At 43.8% G+C, this 26774-nt stretch overlaps 1 protein-coding gene across 1 annotated transcript in view; it reads left to right on the plus strand.

The window, feature by feature from the left end:
• The window catches only part of ADAMTS3 (ADAM metallopeptidase with thrombospondin type 1 motif 3), a 168986-nt gene that overhangs the window by 38981 nt on the left and 103231 nt on the right, over positions 1–26774 (plus strand). The window contains exon 6 of the mRNA XM_063136071.1: positions 23690–23846. Coding sequence (XP_062992141.1) covers positions 23690–23846 — 157 coding nt within the window. The remainder of the gene's footprint in view (positions 1–23689; positions 23847–26774) is intronic.

Consider the following 26774-nt stretch of genomic DNA (forward strand, 5'->3'; position numbering starts at 1 on the left):
AACTCTAGGATGATCGAGAAGAGATCCTGGTCTTCCTTTGTGTGACAACCTTTCATGTATTTGAAGAGTGCTATCATGTCTCCCTTCAGTCTTCTCCAGGCTAAACATGCCCAGTTCTTTCAGTCTCTCCTCATAGGGCTTTGTTTCTAGACGCCTGATCATTTCTGAAATTTTCCCTGAAATTTCTGCAGCCGTCATTTGTATGCATGCAGCACCTGGTGAAATTCCCTCTCCATTACAACAGTTAAAGCTGCAGGAGCCCTGCCTTTTTTTTTTTTTTTTTTTTGTATCTGGTCACTCTAACATAGTTCCTGCAGCTTTAACTGTTGTGTTGAAGAGGGAATTTCAACAGGTGCTGCATGCATACAAATGACAGCTGCTGAAATTCCCTTTTCTATGCAACTGTTAATTAGGGTGACCATATGAAAAGGAGGACAGGGCTCCTGTATCTTTAACAGTTGTATTGAAAAGGGAATTTCAGCAGGTGTCCCTTGTATATATGGAGAACCTAGTGAAATTTCCTCTTCATCACAACAGTTAAAGCTGCAGGTTCCCTGCCCTCTTTTAAATCTGGTCACTCTAGTAAAGCTCCTGCAACTTTAAGTGTTGTGATGATGAGAAAATTTCTCCATGAGCTGCATACATACAAATGACACCTGCTGAGATTCCCTTTTCTATGCAACTGTTAAAGATACAGGAACCCTGACCTCCTTTCCATATGGTCACCCTATGTTAATAACACAGGAGCCCTGTCCTCGTTTCCATATGGTCACCCTAGTTAACACTTCCCTCTGCGCACAGCCCTGCTTCCCTTCAGGCTAGATGGCGAGTCATCCCTGATCATTTTGGTACAGCTTCTTGTTTATAGCCCTCTTTGGCCTAATCTACACCAAGCAGAATATAGCAATATAGAAGCGGTATGAAAGCAGTATATAAAAGGCAGGAGCCACACTACTGCTTTGTAGTGGTATTGAAGTGCCCTGACAACCGTTGGGGGTCATTGACACATACCATATAACCCTTTCATAGTGCTATATCCTGCTTGGTGTAGATTAGGCCTTTGATAGGGTGACCATATGAAAAGCAGGACAGGGCTCCTGTATCTTTAACAGTTGTATTGAAAAGGGAATTTCATTAGGTGTCATTTGTATATATGGAGAACCTGGTGAAATTTCCTCTTCATTACAACAGTTAAAGCTGCAGGTGCCCTGCCCTCTTTTAAATCTGATCACTCTAGTATATCTCCTGCAGCTTTAACTGTTGTGACGAAGAGGGAATTTCACCAGGTGCTTCATGCATACAAATGACACCTGCTGAAATTCCCTTTTCTATGCAGCTGTTAAAGATACAGGAGCCCTGTCCTCTTTTTCATATGGTCACCCTGTCTTTGACCTTCCTGTTCTTTGCTGCCATGCCTGCTTCTTCCAACGCTTGGAATGGATCTCCGATCCTCCATGTCAAATCCACCTCCCTTTTTACTCTTCTCAGAGAAACACTTTTGCGTCCTTCCTCTCTCTGTCTCTCTTTCTCTCTTCCTTTAAAGAAACCATCCTTTTTAGAAACTTCGAGCCCTGGCCTCTTCCATGAGGACAACCAGTTTTTGGACTCTGTGTTGCAAGAAGCACTCTTTCATGTACAGTGAGTTATCCTAACGTTGGAAGGGATCGTTCAGATCAAACCCTGAAAGACCTACCTGGTGTGCAGAATTTAGCAAAATCTTGCAGATGTTCTGTAAAAAAAATGCTTCAGGCTTGGTGAAGGCACAGGCTCACACCTGACACCAGGTGGCATTTCCTTAGTTTAGTGATGTGGGTATGGTGAGGAAGACTCACTTCCTGAGATGGCTTCCCAACACATCTGTCTTAGGGCCAAGAAGCAGCAGGAGTCCTGCCCTGAAAGGCGGCCTAGAAATATTTTAAATAAACAAAAATAAATAAACGTTGAGAACCTTCTTTATTCGTGGACAACGGATACCAGCCAACAGCTTAGTAGCTTGAGCTTGCGATACACAGGGGAGGCTTGTGGCTCCGGTATCAATGGGGTGGTGAATCCACTCCGGGCTTCAGTCAGAACCAGACAGAACTCTAAATGAACTATCCAAGGTGTTTTGCAAATGATGCAGGTGATACCAAAATGCTAAATGAAAATCCACATTTAGAGAATGAGTGTTTAGGCTAAAATTGGATGGGGCATACTCTGGAATGAGGGTTGTCTTCTTTCAGCTGTGTACTGTTGTGACGATTCAAACAAATTGCATTCATATTTTTCCCTCTGTTATATAGTTCATCTTTTTTTAATTTATTTTTTGGGAGAAGTGTGATTCACCAGCCCCCGGACAACCTTCAGAAATAATAGATTTTCCAAAGGGGGCACATTTCCCTCTTCCTGTTCTTCCAGGACTTGTTTGGTCATAGGAAAAACTGAATTAACACACAACATGGAATGGCTTGGAACATCGTTGAGCCAAGTGGAAGCAGCCGTATAGTACTGTCAAAGGGTGAACATGGCAAATTGCTTTCATTTATTTTATTTTATTTTTGCAAATCAAATAGGACAATAAATAACCCATAGAGGACTAATGTGCCATTGTGCCATTGAGCAAAACTCCATATTACACAAGCAAACATGGGTCTTGTCACATCGTTAGCACGTGATGACTTGCGTAATACAAATGTCAAAAGTCTGTATATTGACACAGAGAAAGTAAAGCACAAATCATTTCAAGACTGGGACAGAAAGTGGCTGCTTGAATCCTAAGTTGGCCATGTGTCCTACTCTACACAGGACTGCCCTGTATTTGAAGGGCTGAGAGAAGGCAGTTCTCTGTTTGAGGTGGCATCTGTTTGAAGAGGTGTCCATCCAAGTGGACTTCAAGAAGGACACAGACAAGCTGGAGCATGTTCAGAGGAGGGCAACCAGGATGATCAGGGGTCTGGAAACAAAGCCCTATGAAGAGAGACTGAAAGAACTGGGCATGTTTAGCCTGGAGAATTGAAGAGGCAGCTGGACAGCCATCTGTATACTTTAAGGTAGATTCCTGCACTGAGCAGGAGGTTGGACTCAATGGCCTCATAGGCTCCTTCCAACTCTACTATTCTATGATTCTATGAATCGAAGTCTGGTTCAAAACCAAAGAACCTGAAGGAGGCAGAACAGCAAGACCCTTGAAATTGGAGGGTGAACAACAGGGATTATGAAAATTGGGTTCCTTGCAATAGGAAAAAAGGTGGGATATACATGTAATGAATATATAAATTACGCAAGGCATACAAATAAACCAACCCTCTCCAAATGCTTTGGTTCCAGCACCCTATTCCCATGTGCTTGGGGTTTTATTAATCTGTTGCCTGTGTCTGTTCTGAAACAATGACCATGTTTGTCATAGGTCGTTGGGACTCGTGTTTCAGTTTTTCTGTCCACATACACCTACATTAATAATGATGGTGGATGTAAGTCGCCAGGACAATTCTGTCCGTGGAGAGAGAGTCTTGCCAAAGAGTAACAAGGCTTCAATTATGAGGAACAAGTAGGATTAAATCTCGCAGCCATCCGTCTCAAACTTGGAGGGCAGCCCTGGCTGTAGATTAGGAAAATGAGTATTGCAAAGACGGGGACCTTTTTCAAAACCAACAAAGTCTGCATCTTCTCATACCTGCCTTGGCTCTTCTGAGCGGGATGGAGTTCTCGTTTCCCTTGGCTTTTCAGAGCAACAACCAGCCCCACGTATTAGCAGATCTGGCCTATCCTGAAGTTAGCAGGACTTACTTCTGAGTAGAATTACACAGGCTGTGTCAATTATGTTTATTTATTTATTTATTTATTTATTACATTTTTATACCGCCCAATAGCCGAAGCTCTCTGGGCGGTTCACAAAAATTAAAACCACAGTAAAACACCCAACAGTTTAAAACACAATTACGAAATACAGTATAAAAAGCGCAACCAGGATAAAACCACACAGCAAAGTTGATATAGGATTAAAATACAGAGTTAAAACAGTAAAATTTAAATTTAAGTTAAAATTAAGTGTTAAAATACTGAGTGAATAAAAAGGTCTTCAGCTGGCGACGAAAGCAGTACAGTGTAGGCGCCAGGCGGACCTCTCTGGGGAGCTCGTTCCACAATCTATCCTGCTTCCCACAACGATTTCCTTTCCTGGCTTATTCCAGTAGGCTCAATTTTATTTATTTATTCCAAAATGAGGAATTGCCACCTTTCCCGACACGCTGTGCTGTGTAGTTCTTCTGGTTTCAGTTTGGATTTGGTCTGGCGATTAGGGGCAGAAAACTGGAGAATTCTTGGTGACGGGCATCCTTTCAAATAGGGTGACCATATGAAAATGAGAACAGGGCTCCTGTATCTTTAACAGTTGTAGTGAAAGGGGAATTTCAGCAGGTGTCATTTGTACATATGGAGAACCTGGTGGAATTCCCTCTTCATCACAACAGTTAAAGCTGCAGGAGCCGTTTCCTCTTGACCAAGATACAAAAGAGGGCAGGGCTCCTGCAGCTTTAACTGTGGGGATGAAGAGGGAATTTCACCAGGTGCTGCTTGCATATGAATGACACCTGCTGCAATTCCCTTTGCTACACAACTGTTGAAGCTACAGGAGCCCGGTCCTCCATTCCAAATGGTCACCCTGATCCTTTCCCCCTAATGCACAGCCATAAGGTGTAAACATGGCGCTTAGCTTAGATAGTTTTACAAGGGGAACAGACAAATATGGTTTGGAGAGTGAGGTTAGGTGGTTAATACAAAAAAATAAAAGCGGAGTAAATGGGTGGTGATTGGATGCTTTCTAGGTATGTGTTTTGGAGCTGTTTTTGAATCACACCTGCCATCCTTGGCGAGATATACATACACATGCGTGTACACACACACATGTTTTGGCTTTATTGCAAAGCCAAAACCAAACCCAGTACAGTCTGGGCAGCTTGAAAAGTATTTTCCCTTCTGGATTTCTGCTTTTGTTACTGAAGGTGGCATCTGCTTCTTGAATCCTCTGTTACTGACGTCATTGCTTGCAGTGTATTGAAACAGCCTGGACTGCTTTTGACTTAGAACCAGCCCATCTCATCCATGTTCTGTGCTGCTCCTATCAAGGAGAAGCTGTCTCATGCATGTCCAGGTGGGGTACCTGCAGGTATAGGAGGGCCAGTTCACTCTATGTCCATAGCTAGATAGGGACGTAGCTTGGGAGGACTCCTTGATTCATCATTGTCACTGGAGGCCCAGGTGGACTCTGTGGCATGGAGTATTTATTTATTTATTTATTTATTTATTACATTTCTATACCGCCCAATAGCCGGAGCTCTCTGGGCGGTTCAGCTTTGGCTGATCCGCCAGCTACAGCCTTTCCTGGACAGGGACAACCTAACCACAGTAGTGCGTGCACTGGTAACTTCCCGATTAGACTACTGCAATGCACTCTGTGTGGGGCTGCCCCTGAAGATGACACGGAAGTTGCAGCTAGTGCAAAATGCAGCAGCTAGACTGCTGGCAGGCACATCTTGTCAAATGACTATTGACCCTATTGGCTGGGACTGATGAGTTACAGTCCAACAACATCTGGGGCATGACAGCTCCACTCTAAAAGAACAACCCTTGGCAAAACAATGCGCATTGCATTTCTGTAGGTACTGATGAAGCCATTTTAAACACACTGTTTTATTTATTAAAATATTTGTATCTCACCCGATATCATTGGGATCTCAGGCCAGCGTACAGATAAAATCAAACAGTATAAAACAATAAATAATGTACACTGCTAAAACATATTAAACCATTAACAAGCTAAAAATAGTAGGAAATTTAAACGCAATAGAAATGATTAAAAGTGTGTGCAGCTTTAGGCAAATTTAGACCTCAAAGGCTTTGATAAAAAGCCTTGTTTTAACTTGGTACCGAAATGAAGCCAGCATCGGCACCAGTCTGGCCTCCAAGGGGAGGGCATTCCACAAGTGGGTGCCACAAGAGAAAATGCCCTCTCCCATGTCCCACTGTGGTTACAGTTACAGTTCATTTATTTCGGTCATGGACCAGCACAGCAGAAAACATCATCAGCACTAATATTAGAAAACCCTGACAAAATGCATACAATAAAATACATGCATAAAATAAATAAAACACATAAATAAAAACACAGCAGTCTCAGCCTAAATCTAAAATGGAATAAAACTCTTCAACGTCAATTTCTGTTGGCTTATGGCAGCCACAGAAAGACTAGCCACTTTTAGAGTAACCTGAGGATTCTGATCCGATAGAAGATGTTTTAGGTAGTATTCATCTGATCTGCTGGAAGTTCGTTGCAAGATAGGGTTTATAAATGTTTGGCGCAAATCTTGGTAAAAGGAGCAATACAGCAGAACATGGCCTACTGTTTCCACTTTACCCATCTCACAGGGGCAAACCCATTCTTGGTAGGGTATATTTCCAAACCTTCCACCCAGAAGGGCTGAAGGCAGAACATTAAACGGGGCCAGAGTGAAAGCTTTCCTGAATTCAGGAATATTCAAGTACCACTGTGGTGTATGTCCCACGTTGGTGGGATGCAAAGGAAGTCTCCTCCAACAGATCTCAAATCTTGGACAGGCACATATAGGGAGAGGCGCTCCCTCAAGTATTGAGGCCACTAGCATATGGGAGGGGAGTACTTCTCGATAATTGTATGATTTGTCATATGGAGAAGCTTCCGAATCGTGAAAGAAGTGCAGATGCGATTGGAAGCAACCATCCCTTTCCGTCCCATCTCCAAGCTCCACCAAAAGCTACATCCTCTTAGCTATGGAATTAGGAAGCCCATAATCTTACTTACTGCAGCTCTGTTTTGATGGGGGCGGTCGGAGGGAAATGCAATGTGGGCATGGTCGCCTCCTCTTGGCTTCCAGTTTTCCTCCCCAGTAAATCAGCCAGTGTTCGATGCGGCTGTGAACGTTTTTCATCTCCGGGCTTTAAAAAGCGAGTGGCAGGTATTTTGTGACGCAAAGCTTTGCACAGTCATTGAACCGAACACACCTTAAACTAACAGAGAGGGTGAAAGGTAGCTGTGTCTCTTTGGCGCTCAAATATGTGTTTTTTAAGACCGGGCAGCATCGTTCCTATAAAAGCACATTTTATGTCAACTCTTTAAGAAGTTAAAGACTGGAGGGCTGTCTCCACAAATTACAACCCCTGCCCTCCCTCTACCACCACCTATGCACCTCCCTTCAGCCAGGTCTCATGTGTTTGTCTTGGCAGGCCCACAGTGTCTGCTTGGCTGGTACTTGGATATTAAACTGATGGAACACAGAACGCTTGATCCTTTTCAGTGGAGCTTCTATTTAGTGAATGGCGAACTCCATCTGTAGCCACCTGCAATGGTCCAAAGCAGTTTGTGTATGTTACTCCTGCAAAAAAACAAAACAAAAACCCCTCCCATTTTAATAATGAGAATGGCTACTGGAATTGGAGGAAACCTTCAATAACAGAATGCATGTAAAACCATGAAAGATGTTATTAGTGAGTCTACCATCACTGTCACCAGCTGCTATTGCTTCTAATTTTCTTTCTCATAGTTGCAACCAGTTGCTTGCTTGAAAGGCAGAGAGCCAGTGGGAAGCAGCATCTACTAGGGCTGCATGCTCCGCTCCAAAAATCCGAAGGTTTGACAAAGCTTCAACAAAGCTTCAAGTTTTGGGAGTGGAGAGGGGATGGTTTAAAAACCGTCAAATACCCACAGAGCAGAGAGGAGCCCTGTCGAAGCTTCACTCCATTTTTGGATCACCGCTCCATTGTAGTCTATGAATAGTAACAAAAATGCTTACATCTCCGTCATTTTTAAAGATAAAGAGAAGTCTTGCCCAAGTGAGGAAAACAAAAGGGAGCACAAGCTTGCACAAAGGCGATGCAAGCAAACAATAAGAGATGCAAAAAAGCAGTTTGAAGAGCACATCGCTAATAATATGGAAGTCAACAATAAAGAATTCTTTAAATATATGAGAAGCAGGAAACCAGTTAGGGAAGTAGTTGGACCGTTGGATCATAATGGAGTTAAAGGCAGACTAAAGGAAGATAGGGAGATTGCAGAGAAGCTGAATGAATTCTTTGCATCGGTGTTCACTGCAGAAGATGCAGGACAGATGCCTGTGCCTGAACTGATGTTTTCTGGAAGGGAGTCTGAGGAACTGAGGCAAATAGTGGTGACAAAAGATGGAGTTCTCAACCTTATTGACAAATTGAAAGCAAATAAATCACCATGCCCAGATGGTATCCATCCTAGAGTTCACAAATGTTAAATTGCGGACCTCCTCACAAAAATATGCAACATGCCCTTAAGCTCAGCCTCTGTATCAGAGGACTGGAAGATGGCCAATGTAACACCACTTTTCAAAAAGGGATCCAGGGGGGATCCAGGAAATTACAGGCCAGTTAGCTTGACATCTGTCCAAGGTAAATTGGTTGAAAGCATTATTAAAGACAAAATTAGTAAGCATATAGAAGGGCAGGTCCTGCTGAAGAAGAATCAACATGGCTTCCACAAAGGCAAGTCCTGTCTCACTAATCTTCTAGAATTCTTTGAGAGTGTCACAAACATGTAGACAGGGGACATTGTTTACTTGGACTTCCAAAAGGCTTTTTATAAAGTATGTACCAAAGACTCCTGAACAAATTTAGTCATGGAATAAGAAGAGAGGTCCTCTTATGGATCAGTAACTGGTTAAAGAATAGAAAGTAGAGAGTTGGAATAAATGGTCAATTCTCCCAATGGAGGGAAGAAAATAGTGGGGTCCCATTGGGATTGGGACCAATTCTTTTCAACTTATTCATAAATTATCTGGAATTAGGAGTGAGCAGTAAAGTGGCAACATTTGCCAACAACACCAAATTATTTAAGGTTGTTAAAACACAAAGGGATTGTGAAGAGCTCCAAAGGGACCTCTCCAGCCTGGGAGAGTGGGCATCCAAATCACAGATGCAGTTCAATGTAAGCAAGTGTAAGGTGATGTGTGTTGGGGTAAAAAGAACCAACTTCAAGTATAACCTGATGGGATCTGACCTGGCAGTGACCGAACAAGAAAGAGATCTTGAGATTGTGGTGGAGAGCTCGATGAAAAGGTCCACCCAGTGTGCGGCCGCTGTAAAGAAGGCAAACTCCATGTTAGGCATTATAAGAAAAGGAATTGAGAATAAAATGGCCAGTATCATACTGCCCTTATAGAAATCTAAGGTGTGACCACACTTAGAATACTGTGTACAGTTCTGGTCACCACACCTAAAAAAGGATATTATAGAGCTGGAGAAAGTTCAGAAAAGGGCAACTAAAATGATTAAGGGGCTGGAGCATCTCCCGTATGAGGGAAGGTTACAACAACTGGGATTGTTTAGTTTGGGAAAAAGGAGGCTAAGGAGAGCCCTGACAGAGCCCTGCCCTCTTTGGTATCTGGTCACGCTAGGCAGGGCTCCTGCAGCTTTAACTGTGGTGATGAAAAGGGAATTTCACCAGGGGCTGCAGGTATACAAATGACACCTGCTGAAATTCCATTTTCTATACAACTGTTAAATAACAGGAACCCAGTCCTCCTTTCCATATGGTCACCCTAGACGCTGGGCTTTGCTCTTAGATTGCACCCTGAAAAGATTAGGTAGGGAGAAGGAAGTATTGAGGCTAGAGACTGTCTTGGGTAGAGCTGTCTAAAATTGAAGGAACGTTGTGTTTCTTACAGGAACCAATATAAGCTACCTAGGCAGCAGCGTCAGCAGTAGCCTTCATGGTTCTGAAGTTGCCCTCTGTGCCATGCTGCAGTTGCCGAGAAAATGTCCTCGCATGATGTATCACTGTTTAAATACCGTATTTGTGGTTTGCAGAGTCAGCAAAGCATCAGCAAATATTTAGCCCAACCTTCCCCCCCAATATAGCTTTGGAGGAAAGCAACAGACGGACGCTCATAATTAATAGCTCCTCTGTTCTGTGGAGCTTTAGTGATGAAGATTGTTTAATTTGATTACTATGGATCAAGGCAGGGTTTGTAAACTGCTGAATCAGCAAGGCTGGTTTAACCATAGAATAGCCCCACAGCTTCTTCCAGGTTTTGTAGCAAGTCCAGACAGACCCACTGGAGCCCAACGGGCAGCAAAATCCCAGGAAAATAACATGACTTCCCAACTTCATTCAGAATACCAACAACCGCACCCAGAACAACAGCAACAACAACGTACTAGAATTGTAGACTGGAAAGATCTCCATCCACCCTCCTCTAACTCATTGTAATAATGTGTTTTTCCTTTCCTTTTCTTTTTAATGGCAAGTAGGCTAATCCCCACGATTTTCCATTAAAAGGATCAGTAGTGGACAATGGAAAAGTCCACAGACCTGAATATATTGAACTAGATGGTCTGACACATGTGTCCATGAAACCATAATCTAGGCCCCCATACAATCCTGACTTATTGTTCACCAGGAAGCGTGGTGATGTACACTCCCCAATTGCTCCTCCTGCTTTGCTCCTCTTGCCAGTGGGAGTGGCATAAATAACCCAGAAACCACCGGGAGGAAAAAGCTTGACATAGGGGTGGCCATTTGCAGCCTGCAGAAAAAGAAGGAAAGGAAAGGAAGGAAAGGAACCTCTCGTGCAAGCACTGAGTCATTACTGACTCTTGGAGGGACGCCAGCTTTTGCTGACGTTTTCTTGCCAGGCCTTATAGCGGGGTGGTTTGCCATTGCCTTCCCCGGCCATTATTACCTTTCCCCCAGCTAACTGGGTACTCATTTTACCGACCTCGGGAGGATGGAAGGCTGAGTCGACCCGACCCGGCTACCTGAAACCAGCTTCCGCCGGGATCGAACTCAGGCCATGGGGAGAGTTTCAGCTGCAGAAACTGCTGCTTTACCGCTCTGCGCCACATGAGGCTCGCAGAAAAAGAAAGGAGTATGATTTTTCTCGCTCCCCGTGAACATTGTTTTCTTGCTAAATCACCAGGCTTTTTACCACTTCTGCAGCAGCAAATTCACTGGCTCCTTTGGTAGTAGTAGCAACAATGCAAGTAGTAGGGGTGGGGTGGACCCTAGTAGGATCTGGGGGCCCTGGAGGTTGCTCATCCCTGGTTTAGTGTGACATCTGAACTGGAATTCCTGGTTAATCATTACTCTAACAAGCCGGGGTTTGAGGTTGGGTTACAATTCCTGGTTGTCTTTTAGTAAACAAACAAACAGAAGGTTATTGAGCCCTTGGTGAGACACCATACATGCCTTGGCAAATTAGAAATTGTGCAGGTCTTCTCCGTGACCAAATACAACCTCTTGAATGTGACACCTGATTGTTAAGACTTTACACAGGGATCAGTGTTTGGTTTTGGATTCCTGCTATTTCTGTTAATGTGTTAAGGAATGCAGTTGGCCCAACACGAATGCAAATATGGTAGAATCTTCATTCTGTCTCAGGATTTCATCTACGGATGCATCTTCAGCATTGGCTATATTTGGAACTCCAACGGCCAAGGAGTCTTTCCAGGTAACCACAAGCAATTTGGCTCCTTTAACCATAGCAATGCTCTCTCCTTTGCAACTCACACCCAGATGAGTCTTGGAGCTGGGCACAGCTGTAGCCTTGACCTCACAGCTGAGTGGATCTATGGCTGTTCAACAGGCTTCTGTCAGTCCCAGTCTGGCTCAGGGGCTCACCGTCCCCACCACAGTTAAATTTCCCACCAGAAGCCTGAGTTAATGTGATGTTCGAGGGCTTCAAAATGAGAGACACTGCCTGTTTTATCAGAGAAAATCCAAGCCCTTTGGGCTTAAAATCAAGGAAAAGAGAAAGAGCCTTTACATGGAGAACATTAAAAAAAGAAGAAGCAAAGTGCTTAGAAAGAAAGTAGTTTGTACTCATATAAATATGGGCAGAGAAGATTTGAATCTGGTGAACGAAGCAGCAGCAACATTGGTTTCCCTGGAGGTTTGCTTGATAAATCCTACTAGTCTCACTCTTAAAACAGAGAATAACCAACTACTGTGTACCCCTCATTGGCTGCAGGTCACCATGGTCTCAGACAGAGGTTTTTTTTTCCAGCTATGAAACTTGAGGGAGCCATAGCTCAGTGGTGGAACACATGCTTCGCTTGCAGAAAGTCACAGGTTCAATCCTCGGCTTCTCCAAGTAGGGTTAGGAAAGAATCGTTCCTGAAACCCTGGAGAGCGGATGCTAGTGAACCGCCCAGAGAGCTTCGGCTATTGGGCGTTATAAAAATGTAATAAATAAATAAATAAATATGACCCTGTTCAGACAATGCGCTAAGCCATGGAGGTTAAGCATTTCGAGGTAAACATTATGGCTTAGCATGTCGCATGAACCATGACCTAGCATGTCATGGGAACCATTCCCAACCATGGTGGCTACATAACCACAGTTTAAACACTCTCACCAACCATTTGCTGCAAAGGGGTTAATGGCCTAGCCATGGCTTGGTGTGTTGTCTGAACAGGCCCAGTGTTAAAAGTACTGAAGTAAATAGACCAAAGCTCTGACTCAATCTAAAACAGTTTCTAAGGGCCTTGCTAGACCTACTTTAAAATCCGGGCGTGTGGAGAGGCTGTTGCTCCTGTCCAATGTTGACGTGACTGGGTAAAGCAAAGCCCCGTCACGTCGGCCATTTTATTTTCTGTCTTAAAGGGGCCATGTGCTCAGGAGCGCACCAACGAAAAAGGCAGGTTCTTTTTTTTTTTAAAAAAAAAAAGGGGTTCCCCACTCCTCCTCTGCCCCCGATTTACCCCCCTGGCTGCGATACCTGCGATACCTGCCTGCCCGCCTGCAATGTGCGATCCCCTGCCTGCAATCCCCGATCCCCCCCATCCCCCCTGGCTCCTTTCCCCCCCATCTCCCCACCCTGCCCTGATGGCCGCAGCAGAGCGCTGCACGCCATCCACCGCTTTTCCCGGCTACTCACAAGTAAAGCGGCAGAACGGGCTACATGCCCACGGTCTCAGGCTCAGCCCGAGATCACGGGAAATACCAGGCCAAAAACAGTGCCGGTTATCCCGGGCCAAGGGAGGGGTGACCCTGGGCTGACCCCGTGATCCCCTGTGCATCATCTGGATGCACAGGTGTGAGCCCGGGTATCAGCCCAGGCTAAACTCTCATCTAGCAAAGGCCTAAGTTCCTATAGGCCTAGAGATGTGAAGTCTGGGATAGGGTAGGGAGACAGAATCAGAAAAAAAATGTGGGCAGGAAAGATGAGCCCTATGCGAACCATGTTTGGAAATTGGGGAGAATATTTTTGTTCCCCTCTTGACATGTCACTGATTATACTTTTAAGCACTATAAAAAGGGGTTTTGCTATGGATCTTCCAGCCAGCCTAAGAATAAAAATGAACAAATACCAAGTAGGGATGAGTGGTGCATTTTCTGCTCTTCCAATCCATGATGTGTTGGATATCCATGGGCATGCCATGGAATGTGTTAGATATCTGTCAGATTTTCCTTTTTTTTTTTTTTAATAATTTTTATTCATTTTCAACACTATATAAACATAAATGAACATTTCCAAAATAATTTGAAACAAACACAATAAGAAAAAGAAATACATCAAATATCTGCTTCATACATATTGAATAATTGTTGAGTACAAATATCAAAAACTATTACATATGCCTTATCACACTACAACATTTTCATTCTTAACATAAAAGTGCACCCCCCACCTCGGGATCATTCTTGAGTCCAAAATCTAATCGTTTCTTCTGATGGTGGTTTCCCATTTCCCTTAGTAAACACGAACACTAGGAACTGTTTCCAAATTCCTTCGAACTCATTTATTTTAGTTACGCCTTTTCTCCACTTAATATTACATGTCAGTTTATCATTAATGGCTATATCCCATACTACTTTATACCACTCCTCAATAGAATATTCCCCTTGGATCTTCCAGTTCCTAGCTATCATCAATCGTGCTGCAACCAACAAACTCGATATCAGCTCTATAGTTCCTTTTCGACACTTTATATCTTCAAATAGTGACAGCAATGCTATTTTTGGTGTTTGTTCTATTTTCATTCCCACTATTTCTTCAATTTCTGAGAACACCATCTTCCATAATCTTTGTACATATTTGCATTGCCACCACATATGTAAATACGTTCCTTTTTCCCCACATCCTCTCCAACAATTTGCTGAATGTTGATCACTTATCTTGTTCAATCTAACCGGGGTTAGGTACCACCTCCATAAAATTTTAAAATAATTCTCCTTTATTCTTACTGATAAACTTCTCAACACTCTTTGTTTCCATAGTCCCTCCCAGCTCTGTCGCCCTATTTGTATCTTCAAATCTGATTCCCAAATCACTTTCTCTGTATTCTCTCTAAACTCCTTCTCTAACAATATTTTATATATTTCACTCATTAATCCTTTTGAAACTATACTACCTCCTTTTCCTTTCTCCTTACTTACTACTAATTCTTCAAACCTCGTCATCTTTCTGCACATTCTATTATCTTTAATCCACTTTTTATTCCATTGTTCTAATTGACCATATTCTAGCCAAGATAGCTTCTTCTCCTTTAACAAATTTTCCATATCTTCTCTTGTTTTAATATCTCTTACCCAATCCTTTAATTTTATTTTATTTTTCTCTTTTAATATTTTACATAATCTACCCTTTAGATCCTCTGGGAAATTCTTTAACATTATTATCGGTGCTAAGGGAGAGTTGCTCGGAAGCAGCTTCCCTTTAAATTTGCTCCAAATTTCCCATTGAGTCCTCAGGAGTGGATTATCTATACTTCCAACCCATTTTCTTCCTCCATCTTTAAAAAAAACATTCTCCAGATTCATCTCTACCTTACTTATGATTTTTTCTTCCATCCAGTATAAATCTCCTACTCCCATAATTGCTTCAGGTGCACATTTTCTCCCCAAAAGACCCATCTCTTCGCCTTCCAACATGCTTCCTCACTCAAAGTGTGGTGTAGTGGCTAAAGTGTTGGACTGGGAGTTGGGAGATCTGGGTTCTAGTCCCCACTCAGCTGTGGAAACCCACTGGGTGACTTTGGGCCAGTCACAGACTCTCAGCCCAGCCTACCTCACAGGGTTGTTGTTGTGAGGATAAAATGGAGAGGAGGAGGAATACATACGCCGCCTTGGGTTCCTTGGAGGAAAAACGGTGGGATAGAAATGTAATAAATAAAGCCTTCCACATCTGGCCTTCCATCCTTAAAAGATGACACACTCGTTTTGTGTTATCTATGGAAAGGCATCGAAAAGCACAACCCTCCTCCCTGAGTTTAATGTGTCTGGAGAAGAAAGCCATTCATGCTAGATGTGAAACTGACAAAGTTTTGTGGACTATGTCAGTTTCAGCTCTGGAGTGAAAGGTTTTACCTAGAGTGGCTGCAGGGGGACATGAAAGGAGCAAGTTTGTTAGTTTCAGAACTGCTCTTTGCATCCTGTGTACAAAAACAAACCTCTGAGCTTGTGCAAAATGTTGTGCATCCAGCTGCATCTGCTTTTTCACCTGTGAGCAGTATGCACCAGAGTTTGCATCCACACATACACAAACATTCATAGACATCCATGAGAAGCAGGGTCTGTTATCCCTTTCCACCCCACCAGAACTACAATATCCACACTCACGTTGTTGTTGTTCTAGGTTTTAGGATTGCACAAACAATTAGTGTAGTTTGTCTTTGGCGGACAGTAAAATCTTGTCTATTTGATGTAAAATCCAATTAAAGTAAACTGTTATTATAACAGACAATAGCCATGTTTGTTTGACAGAAACGCCAGCATTCTGTAATCCTTTTACCAAGCAAGGAGAGAAATTCCTGGCTTTGCATCAGATTCAGGAGAGCCAAGTCAGGGGATCACAGGCTTTATAGATCAAATATAATGGAAAGTTATTTTAAAGGCATATTAATCCAGACACACTCCTACATCCCTTTGCTTGCAATCTGACATGGTGCACCAGCATCAGGCCTGTACCATATGAAGTATAGGGCTGTACCACATGAAATATAGGGCTGTACCATATGAAATATAGGGCTGTACCACATGAAATATAGGGTGTACCATATGAAGTATAGGGCTGTACCGTATGAAATATAGGGCTGTACCGTATAAAGTATAGGGCTGTACCATATGAAATGTAGGGCTGTACCACATGAAATATAGGGTGTACCATATGAAGTATAGGGCTGTACTGTATGAAATATAGGGCTGTACCGTATAAAGTATAGGGCTGTACCATATGAAATGTAGGGCTGTACCACATGAAATATAGGGTGTACCATATGAAGTATAGGGCTGTCCCGTATGAAATATAGGGCTATACCATATAAAGTATAGGGCTGTACCATATGAAATGTAGGGCTGAAACATATGAAATATAGGGCTGTACCATATGAAGTATAGGGCTGTCCCGTATGAAATATAGGGCTATACCATATAAAGTATAGGGCTGCACCATATGAATTATAGGGCTGAAACATATGAAATATAGGGCTGTACCATATGAAGTATAGGCTGTGCCGTATGAAATGTCCGAACGTGCACTTCCACACTCAGTTTTATTGCTTTGCAATTCTATTTTCTTTAAGGTCAAAAAGTACACAGGAATTCAGGTGTGGTGTTACCAACACCAGGCAAAGCAGTAATACAATCTCTCCCTGACTGGGTAAGCAATCACTTACTCTACTCCGTGCAGCAGAACAGAGTTGGCTTTCTTCCCAATTGCCTTTTTACTGTGAAGTCAATCAGGGCCGACTCTGGTTTCAACTTAATAATCGATGGGGACTGTTGCCTTGAGGCTAAATTCCTCCCTCCGCTCTGTTCTCTCTTCATCCAAGTTGTTACCTCAGAAGTTTTGTGTCCCCAATGCTCTCAGGCTCCGAGTCCTCATCTTACCCCACCAAGGCTGTGCTCTTATGTAAATTACGTCTGGATTAACATGCATAGGGTTAAGTCCCATTGAATTCAGTAGCATTTACTTCAAAGTAAACGTGGAGAGGCTTGTGCTGCCTATCAAGATACTGGGTGTTCCGTTCCACCTAACTGGTGGCCCATTTCCTAATTATTTAGGGTGACCATATGAAAAGGAAGACAGGGCTCCTCTAACTTTAACGGTTGTGATGAAGAGGAAATTTCAGCAGGTGCCATTTCTATGCGTGTAGCACCAGGTGAAATTCCCTTTACGTCACAACGGCTAAAGCTGCAGGAGCCCTGCGCTCTTTTGTATCTGGTCAAGAAGGCAGGGCACCTGCAGCTTTAACTGTTGTGATGAAGAGGGAATTTCAGCACATGCTGCACGCATACAAATGACACCTGCTGAAATTCCCTTTTCTGTACAACTGTTAAAGATACAGGAACCCTGTCCTCCTTTTCATAGGGTCACCCTAAATAATTAGGAAATGGCTCACCAGTTAGGTGGAATGGATCACCTTGTACCTTGATATGCAGCACAATTCCCTTTTCTATACAACTGTTAAATATAGAGGAGACCTGTCCTCTTTTCCATTTGGGGGTATGCTTGGATCCAGAACTGTCACTTGAGGTACAGGTGAACTCAGTGGCAAAGAACACTTTTTATCAGCTTAACCTGATATACCAACTACGCCCTTATTTGGACAGAGATAGCCTAGCTACAGTTATCCATGCTCTCATAACCTCTCTTTTGGATTACTGCAATGTGTTCTATGTGTGGCTGCCTTTGAAAACGGTCTGGAAACTTCAACTGGTACAAAACAGGTCAACACATTTATTAACAAGGACTGGCTAACAAGACCACATCACGCCAGTCCTTTTCCAACTTCACTGGCTGCCAGTCCAGGTCCGGGCCCGACCTGGACTGGTATTAACATTTAAAGCCCTAAACAGCTTGGGGCCGGGCTATCTGAAGGAATGTCTCCTCTCATATGTACCTGCCCAGACCCTAAGGTCATCCTCAGGGGTCTTTCTCCGTGAGCCCCTGCCAAAGGAAGTGAGGCAGGTGGCTACCAGGAGGAGGGCCTTCTCTGCTGTGGCACCCCGGCTGTGGAATGAGCTCCCTAAGGAAGTTCGCCTGGCACCTACACTATATTCTTTCAGATGCCAGGTGAAGACCTTTTTATTCTCTCAGCATTTTAACAGTCTATAAATCCAATTTTAACTTTGCTGTTTTAAATTTGTATTTTAAGGTTGTATTTCTGCGCTTCTGCTGATTTTATCCTGCTTGCGCTTTTATATTGTATTTTATATCATGTTTTTATACTGTTTGTTTTATCCTTTGAATGGTTTAAATTTTTGTGAACTGCCCAGGGAGCTTTGGCTATTGGGCAGTGTAAAAATGCAATCAATCAATCAAAAATAATATGGTCACCCTACCTAATTGAACTGAGGCAGGAACAACTATTGCAAACAACTATCAAGTGTGCATTTATATGAATACTATTGGAGATGGTGTTGGGAGATTTAAGCCTCATAGATGAAAATGCCCCGTAACTATTGAAATAGAAGTGGGGCGGGGAAGCCGGGACAGTGACCATAGCTAGAGGGGGCTTCATCCTGGGGCGATCCCTTAGGATCCTTTAGGCTGTGGAATGTGTGGCCGGGTGCCGCTGTTTGTCCCGGCTCCTTGCGGTTACTCACGAGGAGCTGAGATCCATGCACGGGACACAGAGCTCATCAGGAGCACTGCGCCCATGGGGGGTGGGGTGCAGAGAGCAGGGGAAATATTTTTTAAAAAAAACACCTTTTGCGCACGAGTACTTGTGCACTGCTGCCTCTTTAAGATTTTTTTAAAAAAATGGCGGGCATGATGCCTCTCCGTCTGAGGTCATCGCACGCTGCGTGTGTACGGAGGGGGGATCTCACGATAAAACCATCGTGAGATCTTCACCCCTCTGTTGTGGACTAACAGATAAGTCTAGCTAAGGCCAGTGTCATGGTGCTTTGAGGTGCATTGAGGACTAGCTTTGAGAGGCAATTAGTATCCCATTAAACCCCAAGCAGGGTTAATACACTTGATCGACATTATATCCTGTATTGATTAAAGTACCATGAGTAGCACTAAATTTGTCTGCCTGTGATCCAGATGTACGACAAAGGGGGTGGGGAAAGTACATCTTTAATTCAGAAAATGTGCTGCTCTCTGCACTATTCCTGGCTGGCAAAAATGGTGCCAGAACAGAATATGCTTTGTTGAATTAAACTGCTTTTAAAATTTGCAAGGGAAGTTTTCATTGGAAGGTCATTCTGAATTTATGCCATTTTTCTCTTCTTGGGGTTTCTTTCCTTCTTTCTAAAATAATTAGGTCTCCCTTGTATGATTACCAAACAGCAACCATGACACTGGAAACTTGCTTACATGGCACCATCCCCATAACTTTCAGCTCGTACATGTCTTCGCCAAATCTGCCTTTCTCTGAGTTTTTGCAATGAGTTCTCCAATTAAAAAATACATACAAAAGTGCTTATGTTAGGGATAATAATGCTAAAAATGCATTTTTTGCAGGAAAAAATGCTTGCAAATAAATAGAATATTAGACAACAATGTGTAAAAATTGCATATATGAAAAGGAGGACAGGGCTCCCGAATCTTTAACAGTTGAATTGAAAAAGGGAATTTCAGCACCTGGTGAAATTCCCTCTTCATCAAAACAGTTAAAGCTGCAGGAGCTATACTAGAGTGGCCAGATACCAAAGAGGGCAGGGCTCCTGCAGCTTTAACGGTTGTGATGAAGAGGGACTTATACCGGGTGCTGCATGCATACAAAGGACAACTACTGAAAGTCCCTTTTCCATACAACTGTTAAAGATAAAGGAGCGCATATGGGGCATGTCTGCACTGGGGAGGGAAGGGGGGAGGATCTCACAATATGCTGATCGTGAGATCCTCCCCTTTGTCCACATGCAGCGCGTGACATCCAGGGAGGAAGGAGGACGTCGTGCCCACCATTTTGCTTTTTGTTTTCTGAAGATGAGTGCACAAACGCTCCAACAAAAAATCAGTTTTTTTTTTTTTTAAAATGATCCCGCTACCACCCCCACCCCCGATGGGCACGGGGCGCCCAAAGTGCCCCAGGCCTGGTTCCTGGCTCCTTGCATTTATTCACGAGGAGCCAGGACGAAACCGGGATGGCCGCCCACACCTCCTGCAATCTTGGGATGATTCTGAGACCACGGGAAAAATCAGGCTAGAAGCCATCCCGATTATCTCGAAGAAATGAAGGGATCTTCCCTCCCTGCCCCTGGGATCCCCTGTGTGCCATGTGGATGCACAGGGATGATCCTTGGGTGATCCCTGGGATAAGGCATTGTTTAGACATGCCCACGGTCACCGTATTCAAGAATGCACTTTCATGTGAGCATTTTTTTACAAAAAAACCCACCTATGCTCAGGATGAACCGAACAAAACTTGAGAAATTGTCAACGTTCAAGCTGAATTTAAGATTGGGAAAAGGAGCAAAGGAGCAAAACTGAAATGCACAGACTCATCCATTCCAACATCCCACTCTCAGAGCTACATCCCATGTACCTGCTTCCCTTGGATTACCCCCGTAGCACTAAGCTTTCACCGTTGTTGTTGTTTTTGCTACCGGGCGACAGCGATCCTTTGCATACCAGGAAGTGAGTTTAAGGGGGGAAATGTAAAAAATCATAAAAAATCAACGGATGACCCAATCCAATTCAAATTTGGTATGCTTAATGCTCTCCCTAATCTCTATTACTGTGCCAATTTGGGTGTCTTTATCGTTAAAGCTTACGCAGATGTAAGCATTTCTTTAAAATCCTGCTCCTGTGCCCCAGCGGTGGCTCGGAAGATACGCTCAAAAAGTAGGGGCTAAATACGGCGAATCTTTTGGCTTTATAGCACCATTAAGGCAGGATGCATGGGAGTACTTCACAATCAAAGCAGATTATAAGGTGGAAAACTTCTGAGTCCTTTGCATGCAATTCGCAGTGATTGCACAGTATAACACTGGTGTGATGAAGCTCAAAGGCTGAGTTGGGATGACACGCTAATCAACTTGGAGGGGGACTAATAGGAACAGAATGTTAAACAACCGTTGATTAGTGCATCGTCCGAACTCCACCTCAGTGTTGGTGGTAAAGCTGCTTTTTAAAACAGGTTGTACAAGTCTGCCATGTTGCATGGGAAGGATTCACACACTCCTTTGTCCTCCAGTGAATTCCCCCCAGCTCCTGGTTTGCTCTAACCATGGTGATGTATTACGTCTGCATAGGCAGTAATCAGGATTGCTCTTGTAACACTGTAATCTTGACCGGCTTCCTCTACAGTAAGCACAGATGCAGATTGAACCGTATGCCCAGGTTAAAACCATCTCTGGAAATGAGCAGGTGATTCGTGCACCCGAGCACATGAGCCTGCATTATGCTTCTGGTCTTCTAGCCGTAGTTAGGAAAATGGGAATGTTGCATCTCCACTGTCCCTGAGTTTGGTGGAGGGGGGACAAAAGGAAGTAGATATAGCAGCTAGGTGTTGATGAAAAAAATCCAGTGCAAAATATTCACCTTGTATGTATATGAACACGGTTTCCACTCCCCGCCATAAAATAGACAAAACTGGGAGGGATACCAGCTGGATAACTCAGCGACATGCCTCTCTTGGGCAGAGCTATTTTCTCTCATTCCTTCTTTTGTAAAAAAAAAAGAAAGGAAGGAAGGAAAGGAGACCAACCTGGACACAGCAACCTTTAAGCCGAAGGCCTCGAGAACGGAATATTGAAACGTCGTCGGGAGTGCCAAGATAAGATCTGACGTCAGGCGCATAGCAACTGTAGGCACAAACTCCTTCTCACCCTCATTTCAAATGGCAAGAAAACAGTCCGTTAACATGCCAGGAGCCCTGTGGATTTGCCAACCTGAGAATGCTTCTTGGCCATATGGAAGGGGAAAGAATGAGGGCGTAATTTGAAGTGGACTCACTTGAACCGAAAGATCCCGCAGTTTCCTGTTAACTCCTCTTAGGGAAGGGGCCGTACAGTGGCACGAGAAGAGTGCATGCTTTGTATGCAGAAGGGCCTCCTAGCTTCTGCTCTGTCATGACCAATGAAAACGTTCTAGAGTAGCGGGTTTGGAGGCTTACAGCCATTCAGATGGCACTCCAAAGCTCTTACTGCCAATAACTGGACTTTAGGAGAGACGTGTGAGGCTTGTATAATGTGGGGGGAAACTGTAGAAAAGCCAGGAAAGTGCCGAAAGCTCAGGGAGGGGAGATCCCCAGAAGGCCAAATGTGACCTTCAGTTCTGAGGTTCTGCACTATCGCAACACAGGCTGGGTTCAGACGACACGATCATCAAATGGGAGCAGGGAAAGAGGCAATTGTCCGTTGTGTTGATTATTGTGTCGTCTGGGGGGCAACACACAAGGGCACACAACTCGCAGTACGTTGTTTTCTGGAATTAAACAACAGGGATAAACAGGCTGCTCCATTGCTTATCCGGAGACCTGTTGATTAACATGGCGCGTGGCCGGCTCCGTTGTGTTATCTCCCCCATTGAGTGCGCTATTCCAGAAGGTCATAGAGTTCTCTGGCAGGAGCAGCCAAAAGCACCCTGGCTGCTCCTCTACAGCCAGCAAAACTTGCAATGCATGATGGGATAGGGCCAGGAGGACTGAGGGAGGGAAGAGCACCAGCCGCCCAGAAGGACACCCGGACTTTCAGCCGTGCAAAGCCGTGCAATACTTATGGGGAGTATTTCGGAAATAAGGTACTGTGCATTGCCTGTTCCCTCCTCCATTGCCTAAACTGTTGTCCGAACATGGCCACAGAGCAGTGGTTAGACTGTCAGTTTAGGACTTGGGAGATCCATATTCCCACTTATCCATAGAGCTTAGTAGATGATGAAGAGGGAATGTCACCAGGTTCTCCATGTATATAAAAGACACCTGCCGAAATTCCCTTTTCTATGCAACTGTTAAAGATACAGGACCCCTGTCCTCCTTTTCATATGGTCACCCTAGACAGGGCTCCTGTATCTTTAAAGTGTCATTTGAATGCATGTAGCACCTGGTGAAATTTTGTCTATATCTTAACAGTTAAAGCTGCAGGAGTCCCGGCCTCTTGACCAGATACAAAAGAGAGGAGGGCACCTGCAGCTTTAACTATTGCAATGAAGAGGGAATTTCACCAGATGCTGCATGCATACCAATGACAAATGCTGAAAATCCCTTTTTTCTACAACTGTTAAAGATACAGGAGCCCTGTCCTCCTTTTCATAGGGTCACCCAATGGCAGATGGGGGAAACCATGGACTCTGTGCTGAGCTCCTTGGAGGAACGATTTGGCCTCTTGACCAGATACAGAAGAGGGCAGGGCTCTTGCAGCTTTAACTGTTGTGATGAAGAGGGAATTTCACCAGGTGCTGCATGCATACAAATGGCACCTACAGAGATTCCCTTTTCAATGCAAATGTTAAAGATACAGGAGCCCGGTCCTCCTTTCCATATGGTCACCCTAGTGAAACCAAAATAATTTGTCCCACCCTAATTGCATACAATGTAACAAATAAAACTCCTCTTAATTTATTTTACTGCTGAACAGGTGTGGTGCTACCAGTCCGCTGGCAAGTCCTGTTCCTAGAGACACTTCGAAAGGAAACAGGCCATTGCATTGTATTCAGTTGTTAACCATTTACTGACCCTAACTGCCTTCTTGCAATGAGGATGGAAGGACGGATTCTTCACATGTTTTTTGTCCTCTTTCTTTTTTTCCTCTCTCATTAGGCCGGCATGATAAAGGCAGGCGAAGATGAATATTTCATTGAGCCTTTGGAGAAAGGGAAACAAATGGACGAAGAGACAGGAAGGCCTCACATGGTCTATAGGAGGTCAACAATTGCACAAGATCCAACAGATATGACTCCTGACTTCCACAGTGAAGGTATTTACGGTTCCTTGAATTTGTTGTCACAGTGAGCATTTATTAACCTTTTAACTACTTCTCAACTTTTACCTTTTGGGGAAAAGATGGCTAACCTTGGCTAACAGCTCAATCCTATACATGCATACACAGAAGTAAATCCTATTTACCCTGGTTGTGCTTTTTATACTGTATTTTGTAATTGTGCTTTTAACCTGTTGGCTGTTTTATTGTGGTTTAAATTTTTGTGAACCGCCGAGAGAGCTTCGGCGATTGGGCAGTATAAAAATGTAATAAATAAATAAATAAATAAAATAAATAAATATTTTGTTTAACAGGGTTTACTCCCAGGTAATATAGGATTACAGCCCCTGTTGGTCAATATTTCTGAGGTTGCTTTTCTTTTGTGTGTAGGAGTTCGGCATTTGGGCAACTACTAAAAATGCTATTTTGGGTGGCACATTGGTGACAGTGGTAGTGTGACCATATGAAAAGGAGGACAGGGCTCCTGTAACTTTAACATTTGTATTGAAAAGGGAATTTCAGCAGGTGTCCTTTGTATATATGGGGAACCTGGTGAAATGTCCTCTTCATCACAAATGTTAAAGCTGCAGGTGCCCTGCCCTCTTTTAAATATGGTCACTCTAGTATAGCTCCTGCACCTTTAACTGTTGTGATGTAGAGGGAATTTCACCAGGTTCCCCATATAAACAAATGACACCTGCTGAAATTCCCTTTTCTGTGTAACTGTTAAAGAAACAGGAGCCCTGTCCTTCTTTTCATATGGTCACCCTAGACAGTGGGTGTTTTGGGGGTGGGGGTGAGGGTGGTTTTCAGATCTTCAGCCAAGAGTATTACAATGGATAGGTCTGATTAAAATCTAAAATTCTTTGTTGGGGATTGGATTCACCCAGTGGTATAAACTAGAGTGACCATATGAAAAGGAGGACAGGGTTCCTGTATCTTTAACAGTTGCATAGAAAAGGAAATTTCAGCAGGTGTCATTTGTATATATGGGGAATCTGGTGAAATTTCCTCTTCATCACAGCAGTTAAAGCTGCAGGTGCCCTGCCCTCTTTTAAATCTGGTCACTCTGGTATAGCTCCTGCAGCTTAAAACGTTGTGATGAAGAAGGAATTTCACCAGGTTCTCCATATATACAAATGATACCTGCTGAAATTCCCTTTTCTATGCAACTGTTAAAGATACAGGAGCCCTGTCCTCCTTTTCATATGGTCACCCTATATAAACCGCTTGTTGAGCTTGGTTCAAGAAGGATTGACTCTCCCATAATTGTAGAAGAGACTGCAGAATGAATTCTATGAGCTGAAAACTTTGGATGAATTGTCCCAAAATGCTGATGTTAAATGACAAGTTTAGAGAAGATTAAAGGGACACATGATAGCTGTCTTCAAACATCTGAAGGGCCCTCTTACAAAAGGTGGAGTAGAGAGCCTTCTGCAAGGGATGTTGTCGTTGCAAGATTCCTGCATTGTGTATTGGGGTGGACTAGGGGACCTCTGAGATATCTTCCAACCCTTGGCATTCTGTGAGCCTAAGTGAAATGTCATATTGGATTTGTGGTCTGATCCATGAGGTCTCTTCTTATGTTCATATGTATAAGGTTGATCTTTTGGTAGTGGTGACAGACAATATGCTAGCTGTCCATAGAACCACCATAGAGAAACATCTGAGTGGTGAAACTGATTGGTAATGGTCTATAAGATATCACAATGTGATTAGTCCTGACCCTCAGAGACTTGTGGTCCATGGTCATTTTTCCCATGAGAGTCCATTACTTTGAATTTGAGTGAGGAACGGCTTGAGAAGTAGCGAATCACCATATTTGCATCGTTGTCCACCAGTGTTGAGTTTGGCAAGGAGCTTGATTTACTTATTTTCCAGTTGTGCTTATCTGATGCTCTACGGCAGATTTCCATTCCTAGTTATACAGGGGGGAACCCAAGGGAAATGGTTGAGAGTTTATAGTGAACCAGACCATTGGTCCATGTAGCCCAGTATTGTCGACACTGACTGGCAGCAGCTCTCTAGAGTTTGTGGCAGGAGGTTCTCCATCTCTATCTGAAGATGCGGAGGATTGAAACTGGGATCTTCTGAATGCAAAGCATGTGCCCTGCCACTGAACAATGGCCCTTCTTTACTGTACGTACTGATTTGTACTGCATGAGCCTATAACTTTCTCAGAGTAATTGTTTTGTATGGATATATTTGGATGTAGGCATAATGTGGTTGGTTCATCATCATACAATAATGCTAAATCTAATCTCCAAGATCTTTTCTCCCCTCTCGTCTCAAAAATATTTCTTTCCTTATAAATGCTTGAGAAGCTGAGTGGTTCATGGACAAACAGCGAATTCTTTCACTGGAAGCTCATAGTGCACATTCCATCCGATTCAGAGACGGTAGCAAATAAATCTCTTAGGGCTCATCTACACCAAGCAGGATATTCTGGTATGAAAGTGTTATATAAAAGGCAGGAGCCACACTACTGCTTTATAGCAGTATTGAAGCGCACTGCAGGATCTATACTGCTTTATAGTAGTAATGAAGAGCACTGACATCTGTTGGGGCCCATTGACACATCTTCACCAAGCAGGATAAAACACTATGAAAGCGGCATGAAAGCGGTATATGGTCTGTGGGCCTTGCTAGACCAGGGGTTAGTGCAGTGCGAGGCCCGTGCTCGTCCAAATGACGCACAGGGGATCCCGGCCTCAGCCAGGGCTTGAGCCGCCCTGGCACCGCGCTAACCGGAACCGCTTGTAGCGCGGTTCCTCCCACGGTCCTGGCCTCAGCTTGGGCTGAGGCCGGGACCGCGAGCATGTGGATCGTTACGCCGCTTTTCCCGGCTACCGCACTTATGCGCGAGTAGCCGGGAAAAGCGGCGGACGGGCCGCATCGCTCCCGCTCCCTTCCCCCAATTCTCCC

Source organism: Elgaria multicarinata, chromosome 10 (genome assembly GCF_023053635.1).
Source record: "Elgaria multicarinata webbii isolate HBS135686 ecotype San Diego chromosome 10, rElgMul1.1.pri, whole genome shotgun sequence".
NCBI classification, from domain to species: Eukaryota; Metazoa; Chordata; class Lepidosauria; order Squamata; family Anguidae; genus Elgaria; species Elgaria multicarinata.